Source organism: Monopterus albus, unplaced genomic scaffold (assembly GCF_001952655.1).
Source record: "Monopterus albus unplaced genomic scaffold, M_albus_1.0 scaffold128.1, whole genome shotgun sequence".
NCBI classification, from domain to species: domain Eukaryota; kingdom Metazoa; phylum Chordata; class Actinopteri; order Synbranchiformes; family Synbranchidae; genus Monopterus; species Monopterus albus.
In genome coordinates, this window is record NW_018128008.1 from 1823634 (window position 1) to 1835274 (window position 11641).

The 11641-nt window shown below is 41.2% G+C and overlaps 1 protein-coding gene across 6 annotated transcripts in view; it reads left to right on the forward strand.

Annotated features, from left to right (window-relative positions):
• The window catches only part of bach2b (BTB and CNC homology 1, basic leucine zipper transcription factor 2b), a 108248-nt gene that overhangs the window by 78400 nt on the left and 18207 nt on the right, over positions 1-11641 (forward strand). For all 6 annotated transcript variants that reach the window (XM_020612902.1, XM_020612905.1, XM_020612904.1 and 3 more), the window contains one exon: positions 2055-3551. In XM_020612902.1, coding sequence (XP_020468558.1) covers positions 2055-3551 — 1497 coding nt within the window. The remainder of the gene's footprint in view (positions 1-2054; positions 3552-11641) is intronic.

The window sequence follows — 11641 nt, forward strand, 5'->3', positions numbered from 1 at the left end:
CCATGTATTTTCCTCCCTCCCTTCCACCACCCTTTACAGTTCCCTTCATTAGGCTGCTGTGCTGGTTGTAACAGTGGAGTAATCACATATGGTGCAGGGTAGACATAAAGATGTGCTCCTGCAGGCAGCAGCTGCTGATTCTAGCTGAAAATAGATCCCTGGTATGCTCAGCACTTTTCCTACAGCAGCTCTGCTGTTTATCAGCAGCCCTCGATGCAGCCAGCCAGTCCCATTTACTGTAAGCTACTACTGCCATGCCATTGCAGGGTTTACAGCAACATACTTCAAACACAGAAGTGATTTAAAAAAGAAAGACATTCCACCAGAGCTGGCAGGGTTAGCGTTAGGGTTAGTTTATTTTGGAACATGGATTTAGTCCATGTTCTTCAGTTATTTAAACCTTTACAGAAAAAATGTATTTCAGTCACCCAAAATGAAACATGATAAAAGGATATGCAGAAATAAAAATAGTGAACTTATTAATGAATTGGATGATCTCAAGCTGTTTTTTACTGACATATTTGCATTTATTTATATTGTTGAGTTGTTTTCCAGGCAGAAAATCTACAAAGTAAATTCTGTGGTTTTTAATGCTTGATTACTTAGAAGTGAAAATCATGTCTTCCAGAGTGGGCTGCGCAGCTCTCCACATGGATACCATTCCTCCTGGGTTAATTCATCATCTTGTTTGCCACAACAAAGGCAGCAAAACAATCAGCAAAACAGTGGGCTCATTAAAACCACATTCTGTTGCTCATCACTTACTTCTGTGAAACTCTGTTAAGTTAAGATAGACTTTACATTACTCAGCCCCAGTAAAGGTGCTTTGAAGAACAGACAATACCACCCCAGATTCAAAGGGAATCTATTATAATTTGTTTGTGAGCGCACCTTTCTCTGTGTGTGGCTTGATCGTAAGTGTTTAACAGCAACATCTTTGTCACCAGTGAATGAACCAGGGTAAAGTGGTCAGGTTTGCGTACTAGCAGTGTGACCCAGTGTAAACCTCTCCCTGATCCTGAAACAGCAGACAAGCCTCGTGTTAAAGCCAGCGCCTCTGGCTCCTTTCTCTTGTCTGTGTTCAGAGACAGCAACAGCAAAGCGTAGCCTGGACTTCTGCAGGCTCACGAGTTTACCTAATTATCTGGCATTAAGTCTAAATGGAAGGCTTCCCTCTAGCATCCCATGCCACATGGCCACAGCCAGGATAAGCCATAGCGTTACAAACCATTAGGCTTTACAGGCACTGACACAGAATGTGAGGCTGTGGGGAAAGCCTTGACTGGAGCACTTGCAGTACAAAGCACTACTAGACATGTTCATGTCAGTATGGTGAGGGCAAAACTCCAAAGGCTAAGCACAGCCGTTTTTTAACTGAGCTGAACTCCAAGGTATCATAGGGGTTGAATATCAAAGTTCAACATTGTGGTCACTGTTCTTCTTTTGTTTAAACAATATTTAATTCATAAGAACTTTTATTCTTCTCTTATTAAATGAAACTGCATTCCTCAACAAAGAGTTAGTTTGGTATCAATATCGAAGCTTTTAGAATTGATACCAAATCTCAGTACAGATTCTAAAACTCACAACCTGTCCCTAAGTTCAATTCTTTTTCAAGAATTACCAGTATTTTACTTCAGCATTTTTATGAAGATTCCTGCAGCCAGGACTGAATGCATAGTGACTGAATAAATCTAAAGCAACACATTTGCTTAGACATCTTTTGCACATGAGGGTTGTCCAAATCTAAAGCAGTAATGGGAGTGGGTGGAGGTAAAACCAATGAATTGGCCTCAGAGCAGATAGTGGTGAACTGCTGGAATGTCCCCACAGGTTATTATGAACATGGGGGTGGACACACAACATTCCCAGAGTACCAGTTCTTATATACTGCTGCATAGAATGTTCAGTGCTAAGTTAATAAAAAGATTAACTGGTACTTTACAGTGTTTGTTTATGGTCACTAGAGCTGTCAAATTGGCTCACCACACTCCAAGAGTCTTTAACAATGGCAGCGCTGATGATAATGCTGGCAATTTCCTTGTTTTTTGCAGGTCACTGCCAGGGGATTCGCCCCATTGTTGCAGTTTGCCTATACTGCTAAGCTGTTACTCAGCAGAGAAAACATCCAGGAGGTCATCCGCTGTGCTGAATTCTTGCGCATGCACAACCTTGAGGACTCATGCTTTCGCTTCCTGGAAGCTCAGCTGCGCAGCGAGGAGGATGGCTTGCTGCCTTGCCATAAGGTGGCAGCACACATGAACAACTCAGAAGATGAGAGCATGCAGTCAGAGGCAGAAAGACCCATCTCTCCCGGGGTCCGGCGGTGTGCTGATGCCCTCACCTCCTTTGGACACCCTGATGAGGATCGGCTAGCAATGGCTATGCCCAGTAACTTCACAGATGGCCAGCTGGACTTTGATCGGCATGGAGCGTCAGACCTACCACGATGCCCCAAGTACAGAAAATACCAGTGGGCTTGTAACAAGCACAATAATGACACCTCCTCGCACACCAGTACCTCAGGTTTACCAAGCACATTAAAGGAGAGCAGCGTTAGTGGGGCAATGCCAGGTCAAGGCACGCTGCCTTTGGCACAGATCAAAGTTGAACCACAGGCAGAGGAAGAGGCCATCTCACTGTGCCTGTCAGGGGACGAGCAGGACAGTGTGACAGCCATGGAGATGGATACGCCAATATCTATGGAAAGAATCAAGAGAACCAAGTCTCCTTCTTGCCTCCGAGCCTTCTTCAAGAAAGGAGTGGACCTCCCCAGTCTGCCCAACACGTCACAGCAGCTATTTGCCAACAGACTTGCTTGCCCCCATGACAAAGGAAACTCTCAGGGAGATGATAAAAAAGACTTCAGGCCTTTAACTGGGGAGCTGGGTCTGTCTGTTACATCCCCAAAGGACATGGATGGTTTCCCTGCAGGGCTGTCCCTCAAGTCCGCTCCCTGTGATGGGGTCTGCAAACAGGAAGTTGAGCTAGACCGCCGTAGTGTTATATTTTCCTCAGGAGCATGCAACCGTCTGGGAACCCCAGCACATTCCTACCCTGGTGGGAATTCTTTGGAGATGGAGCTCTCTGAGCACATGTCAAAGGGCCTGTGGGCTGGAGCCAGCCAGTCCCTCCCTACCTCCCAGACCTATTCACCCAGCACCACCTCCACTGAGCCTCCTCTCCTGTGCCGACCCCGGCCAAACACCAGCTGCCCAGTGCCAATCAAAGTGTGCCCACGCTCGCCGCCTTGTGAGACACGCACCAGGACTTCTAGCTCCTGCTCCTCATACTCCTATGCGGAGGACGGCAGCGGAGGCTCTCCCTGTAGCCTGCCCCAGTTTGAATTCTCCTCTTCTCCATGCTCCAATGTGGCACGCTGCCACAGTGTGGACCAGCAGGAGCAAAATGTGGGAGGGGATGCTCTTTTTAACCAGGTTCGGCCCAAGATCAAATGTGAGCAGCCCTATGGCACCAACTCTAGTGATGAGTCAGGCTCCTTCTCAGAGGGAGACAGCGAGTCCTGCCATGTACAGGAGCGAGGCCCAGAGGTAAGTGTAAAACATTGCCTTTCACATTTAACACACAATGTAGCTATCACATTCAATTCCACCATGGCTAATTATATTGCAGTGGCCTGCTCTCCAGGTCTGCATTAGCAGTCATTAAATCATCATGTAATTGAAGGAGGAGTGTTTGGTACAAGATTTACAGCACCACCAAAGGGCACATGATGTGCTTTGATATTATTAATGTGCTTTATGCACTCCTGGAGGTCTGTGTAATGAGTCAATATGTGGGTCCAAATGTACCAGGGCAGTCTAAATGCAGGTGATGCTGTTTTTAAGAAAGTGATTGAAATGAAGGCTGAGCATTTGTATGCATGCATGGTAAAAACACTGAAGGCGATCAAAGGCACAGGAGGGCCTCTCTCACAGGGTAGAACTGCCCTCTGAAGTGAATCGCTCTGTCTTTGTTAAACTCCCTGCCAGTGCCAACTAGCCTGTTTCATTTTATTCCCACTATATGTATATATGCTAATTCTCTAACTAGCCAGCTTCTGACATTTCTGATGTATCAACAATTAGCTGTAATACCCAGGCGTGGTGAAGGTGTGCAGTGGGTTGCAAAGGGATTACAGCCAATACATTACAGCTAGGATGTGCTATGGACAGAAAGCTTAATAAGCATTGCAGTGAGTTGAATGTGAGTGGTTCAGGTCAGTCTCATGATGGTACTGTAGTCCAGTCTGACAGTGCTGACAAGGATGAATAGCCAATCCTCTAATTATCCTCCCCTAATCCATCTGGGCAGACGTCCTCCAAGCTGCAGACTAGAGTGTTGTTACCAGATAAAGATCAGTGAGGGACCATCTAATTCCCAGGTGGAGCACAGTGCAGGTGTAATAACATCAAAATGATTTTCCACCTAAAGGGAAAGTGAAAAACAATCAAATCAATTCAAAAGAATAGCTTTGCTTCCTCATAGCACTGCACTGTACTTAGTTTAGTGATTAAAATTTCCAACTGTATTTTACTGACACATGCTGTTGCACATACTGAGATCTTTTTTTTACTAACATTGTCAGGATTAGAAATCTATTATAAGATTTTCACATAACACTTGGGTTGTCATATGCCTTTCTCTAGACCATGACATTTGGCTCATGCAGAGCTTGAACTTACAACCTTTTGGCCCCAGAAGGCTCCGTGTTACCACCAGAGCGTCTTGACTTATCTAATATTGTATTCAGTGATATTTGCTTATTGCTGATGAGCTTAGTGAATGCGGCTGCTCTGAGTGAACAGAGGAGAAAAGAGAGAGAGAGTGGTGTGTTGCCATGGTAATCAGATTCATCGTGCAAGTCAGTGTGCTGCAAGGTTCAGAGCTACATGACAGGATTGTTCGTTTCCATGGAAAGAATTCAGTTCTGCTACACAGAGTTGTACAACAAAGAGACTCAGTAGTAAAGTGCAATTATTATCTTCAGAGCATTACCCATAGCCATCAGATTTATGGACCTTTGACGGGCCTGCTGAATGTGCTGCTGTAAACTGCTGTATGCAGGACTGATGTACTGTGAAGACTATCAACCCAGCACAAAAATGATTATAAGACGTTTCAGTTCCTTTTGTCATTTCTTTGTGTGGGTATGACTGTGTTTGTATGTGTCAGCCATTGTAGGTGCTCCATTACTCCACCCAATATCCTGTCAAATCTCTGTTGGCTCACACAGAGTTATCTGCCAGCTTGCCACTCACTATCACAGACTGTTGATAAGGCTCTTCATGAATGAATGTTTCCCTGATTTTCCCTGCTCTGCAGTTCATTATACGTACATTAGAGGTCAGAGAGGTACTTACAAAATGAAGCTGAATGTTAGGTTACTCCCCATTAGCCTTTATATGTTATAGAAATGCTACCTCATGCTTCCTGGGCCACTATTTTTCCCTACCACCCTTCTCTGTAATTCTGACTTACAAACAAACACATAGAGAAGGCTGTGCTCACTGTGTTCACAGAGCAAATAGGAGAGTAGAAAGGCAGCTTTGGTGAAAATAGCTACAACCCAGGATTGCAGAGTGAACACAATGAATCTAGACAAGGAAGGAAGTTGTTATAACACAGGCCAGCTTGACCAAAGCATAGTCATTAGTCAGTCAAAGTAGCCAGAGTCACTTGAGGTCTCTGGGCAGCTCCTGCTCTGTGGTTATGGGCTGTTACATTCATAGGAGCCACATCTGTGTAGAGAACTATCAGCAGCTTCACACAGCAGACAGCACAGTCACCTGAGGAGAGAGACAGAGCAACTTCTGAAAGACGATTCTAACATTCCTCTGTTACAAATGAACAGCACAGTTCTTTAAAGGGATTTTGACATAGAGTTTCACTGTGATTATTGCACTTCATAGAAAAATATAAAAAAAGGAAATGTTTTAGAAAAACTTCAGTTATGGTTATAATATGGCTGTAGTGTAATGTTCCTACTAAACCTTGAAATAGGGGGTGAAATATATAATTATTAAGGGCAGCACAGAGGCACAATGGCTGACCTTTGCACTGTCACCTCTTGATGTGGGTGAACCTGCTGGCCAATTGAGGCCTTTCATCCAACAGCACCTGCATGTGTAAAGACTAGGTTTGTGACTGTATCCAAATATCATGATTTGGTTCATGCCTTAGTTTTAAAGCCACAGTTTGGTTCATTTTTGGCACAGTAAGGAAAAACAATACAAGCAGGGGTTAATTAGTGCTGCAAGAAGCTGGATCAGGATCCAGCACCTCTCAAATTGTGACTAGCCTCTGTTTTTTTCCAGAACAGTACCTGTACATATGAAAAAAATATATGAATAGCATATTTAAAAAGTCCAAGGTCTAATACTTTTTGTATAACTAGCCATTTACAGCAGCATATTCAACTAAAATTAGAAAAATTAAATACAACTAGAGGAATGCATTTCCTGTTGAAAATGCATGTGGATGCTGATATGCTGAAAATGCCCTGAAAATGCCTAAAATCAACTGCTGAAACAGCTGAAGGATGAGAAGAAATGGCTGAAGTTTTTTGTTGAAATAGCTGAAGGATGAGATGCAATGTTGAACAATTGTGGAAGTTGAAAAAATGTTGAATATTTATTAAAAAGGAAAAGTTCAATAATTACTGTATGTAAGATGAAATCAAAAGCTGAAGTTGTGTGTCAGCAAGCCTCACCAAGTAGGGAAACCAAACATGTGTGTGTATGTGTGTGTGTGTGCACAGTCCCAACACAGTAAGAAAAACAAGTAGGGGTGTATGTGTGTGAGCAATCTCCACACAGTAGGAGGAACAAGTAGGTGTGAATGTGTGTGTGAGCAGTCCCCACATAGTAGGAAAAACAAGTAGGTGTGAATGTGTGTGTGAGTAGTTCCCACATAGTAGGTAAAACAAGTAGAAGTGTGTGTGTGTGTGTGTGTGTGTGTGTGTGTGTGTATTGAAAAAAGCAAAATATTATAAAAAGTATATAGGTTACAAAGAAGATAAATACAACCAGGAATGTCTTTAAACAGCTGAAAATGTTGTTATTTGAATGGCATTTCTAGCTGCAAGTATGCTGGAGTTATTAAATGGTAAACAAATGTTGAAAAAAGCTGAATTTCTTAAAAAGTACAAAAATTATAAAAAAGAAAAATACATTCAGGGATGTCCTTAAAAAGCTGAACATTTAGATACCAGAATGGTATTTGTAGCTGCAAGTATGCAGGAGTTATTAAGTGCCAAAAAGTTTTTTAAAAAAAGCTACATTTCTTATCAAATATAAAGGTTATTCAAAAAATTTCAAGCAAGAATGTCCTTAAGAAGCTGAACATTTTGATACCTGAACGACGGTTCTAGCTGAAAGTATGCTGAAGTTATTAAGACGTGAACATGTTTCCTATTTATTTGAATGGGGCAAAATTTGCTGAAAAAAGCTGAATATTTTAAAAAGTATAAATGTTACAAAAAAGAAAAATACAAACAGGAATGTCCTTGAAGAGCTGAACATGTTGATACCTGAATGTCGTTTCTAGCTGAAAGTATGCTGAAGAAATTAGGCGCCAAAAACATTGGTTTTTGCTTTTCAGCATCCACACAATAAATAAAGAACAGGAAAACATAGTCGGGATGCTTTTCAGCATCCACACAATAAAAACAGGCAGTTAGGCTAGTTATATCACAACGCAACCAGCCTGCGCAGGACACATGGGGTCGGGTGCACATTCAGTGTAATGCTATGTTAGCCACGGAGCGAAAATAAGAAAAAGATGTGAATTTGCTGAAGTATTTCAAGTTGCAGCAGGGAGACTAACTAACTGGAGATAAGAACCGGTTTATTTAACATTACTGCATTACATAGTCTCCAAGTCTGTTTTGAATTTGCTGCTATAATACTCTGAGTATCATGTTAATGTGTAGTAGAACAATAAGGCCCCAAATATAATCTCACACTTGCTACTGATTAAATGGATTAGTGGCCATAGTCTCACAATCCTAATGTATTTAGCATCACTCATGTTTGACATCTATACCTCACACTTGAAAATGTGTCTTCTTTGGGGGAGGCGGTGGGTAGAGCAGCTGTTTCTCAACCTGAAGGTTCGAATCTCGGTGCCTGCAGTCCACATGTCGAAGTGTTCTCGGGCAGGACACCAAACCCCCCCCCACTTGCCCTCGATTGTTAGAGCCATCGGTTGAGTTGGCGCCGCAGCTGGCTGCCTCGGTTCTGTACCGGAAACAAATTCCTTGAGTGTAACATACTTGGCCAGTAAATGTGATTATCCTTATCCTTGTGTGATGTCTTGCCTTTACGCTGCTCCCTTAATGTGAAAACTACACAAATGCACCGGTCATTGAGGATTTTTTTCATTCCAGAAGCACCTCTCCCAATATTGACACTCCAGGTCCATCACAAAGTGATATTCCGAGACGTCATAGTTTACAAATTAAGCATTTAATACAAGTCATAAAATTGCTTGTGATTCATTATTAACTTTTGTAAATATGAAGTTTTTTTTATTTAATTTAGAATGAAACAAATCAAATATGTACAAATAACAGGATAAAATAGAATACTGCTGAAAACTAGTAATAAGTGCTCCAATAACCAGGGAAAGGCTGTTCAAATGATTTGTATTTCTAGTCAGTGTTCCCTAACAGAAGACCTTAGTGAGAAGGGAGGCTCTTTTAGCTCTGGCTCACAAGCCAGAGGCTTGGCTAAGCTGAGCATGCCGTGTTTGCGCTCCAGTCCGCCACCTAATATGTTCGTGTTGGAACATGGATTTGAAAAAACAAGACTACTGTTAACTGATTGCATAGGTCCTGTACTGAAACTGACCAGTACAAATACATGTAGCTTTACACTCCTAGTAGAGATGCATGGCAGCACCATTTGCTTCTCTGTTCCTCCTTTATGTGTGTCTCCAGGAGCTGGAGCCTACACAGGAGTGTAGGCGTTGAGCTCATTCCATTGTATCGTCTGGTCACAGTGGTGTAAATATGGATCTGAGTGTGTAGGAGGAATGAGGAAGTAGTCTTGATACATCAGCACATTATTGTTGTTTTTGTTTTGTCTTTTTTTTAAATCAGGAAAAAATATAAAATAGAATGAGAGTGTGCCAGGAAGTGGACAGAAATTAATATCAGTTCCGCTACCCTTGCCCATTGACAGAGAACCTTTGCTCTACTCTGGATATGATGTGGCTGTTGTCTGAGTCACATTTACCATTCATAATGTTAGCTGTTTACTTGTTTTAGTCATATCCAACAGTTATAACACTATATGCAATTGTTGTGTTGATTTTAGTCACATCATTGCAGCTTGACAACCAGTCCTGTGGTGTTTGTACATTCAAATTCCAACCCATCTCTCTTCTAAAAATAGTCCATTCTTGGGGTTATGGGAACAGGTGACTGCTAGGAGCATTACATAAGGTAAGTGAGTGAAATATTGGTTCATTTTGTAGCCCATTGCCTCATTACAATCAAGATTTTACAAATCTACCTCTGTTTTTTTTTTTCTTCTTTAACTGTTTTCCTTGTACAAACTGTACAACATATGGCACTATCATAAAAACAGAGTTTTAAATTTCAAGTAAAGATTTCCATATCAAATCATGCAGAACCTGCCACATAAAGAATGTAGCAATAATATAATACAATATGTATTACAGTGGCCGAGCAGTAAAATGTGTGTAGGAAACACATCTCGTGATTTAAGAATTAGAATTTGAGAGCATGAATCAGCCGTTAGATTTGATATTACCTCTCCTGTTGCTCGCTGTTGTAAAAGAAAGCAACCATTCTGTCTCTCAACTTAAGCATGCTGGTACAGAGTTGATAATCTAGACAGAGTACTATTAAAATATGAAACCTTTTCATTGTTGTATATAAATTCATTATGTAGTTTTTTGGTATACAGTTGGTTGGAGATATTTGTTTGGAATTGGAATTTGGATTATGTTTTAGGAATTGAACCACATTAATAATTGCTTACTTGTAAAATCTGTAATTTTTTTGTTTGCAATAATTTATATATGTATAGTTCAAATTTAGTTTTTTGGTAGTTAAACTCATGGGATTAAATATTGAAGGGCACGTGAGCCTTTCAGAGAGGCAAATTTGAGGACAATTCACATAGCTGGTGAAACGTAAGTGCATGACACCCCCCATGCTGATGTGTGACAATATGAACTAACTAAAAATGTCATTGATTTCAGCGTGCAAACCCTTTTTTTGTGCACTCACATTCCCAGAAATACTTTGGCAATCAACCAGTGTGTCTAGTACTGCAAGTTTTTTGTTAGTGTTGTTTTTTAGACTTTCTGCTGATGAAGTCTGACACTTTTTTTTTTTTAACAAAGTAACACATTAACAAAACAGTACTGAACATGGAAGACAAGACAACAGATACATGACATTACAAAAAGATATAGAGTGTTTAACAAGATTGTAGTGTGTGAAGTGTGGGTATTTCCAACTTATGCAGTTTATGAAATGCAAGAAAGGGAAAAGGAGGGGAAATAAATAAATAAATTACCAATAATGATGATGATAACAGTACTACTGTAATATTTGAGCCATATGAACTTAAGTTTCTTTTCCAATTTTTTATTCCTTACTTATATGTATCACTATTGCATTGATGACTGTTAAAACTGCTTAGTATTTCCTGCTTGTCTGTTAAAGAATGTGTAGGCAGGAAGTCTGCACTTTGAAGTTGACCAAATGTCCAGTATTTACTGTTCATTTGTTAGGGTTTTTATAGACAGGATATCTGCCCTTTGAAGATGGCCATATGTCCGTGTTTTTGTTAGATACCGCCTGAGTCACAACACTCCCACACCATTTGATTAGCATATTCAGTAAGCTGACATGAGCAGAGGTTGGCCTGCTCACACCAATGGCCAATAGCATTAGGAAATGTGTAAGTCCAACCTCTTTCCGGGGCGGTTCCCGCCCACGAAGATGAGTGGAACTACAGACAATAGTCTGACGCTCTTTGATGGCAGGGTTCCCGCAGAAGCTCCATTTCTCTGAGCCCAGTGCTGTATGACTTGACATGTGACCAGACTTTGATTAAATATTCTGTTGATTTTATACAGTCCTCTTCTGTCTTCACCTCTTGGGCTTTTAATTAAAGAACTGGGTCCAACTCTACTAATAAAATCAGCTTGTTACAATTTAGAGGTTGGTGGGAATGTGCGTGGCCTCAGCCCCAGGTGTTTGGTTCAAGTTGAAATGTATTAGAAATGGGTTCCATGTGTCATAAAAAGCTGATAAACTATTCTTGTGAGTGGATGTCATTTTCTCTAATGTGATGTATTCAATTAGAAGGTTGGTCCAGTGGTTTTTTTTTTTATTTCCAGTTTTGAAAGGTTGTTTTCTTGGCAATAGCTAGAGAAATGAGGAGTGGGTTTTTGTATGTAATTGGTAGGTGGTCGATTTCTATCATTCTATGTCACATGTGTCAAACTCAAGGCCCACAGGCCACATCCGGCCCGGCATACAATTACATCCGGCCTACAAGATCATTTTATATATCTTTTTTTTTAATGGCCCGGCGATATGAAGTGCCGATACCACACAAACTACAAATCCCATAATGCAGCGCAACAGCTGCCTTAC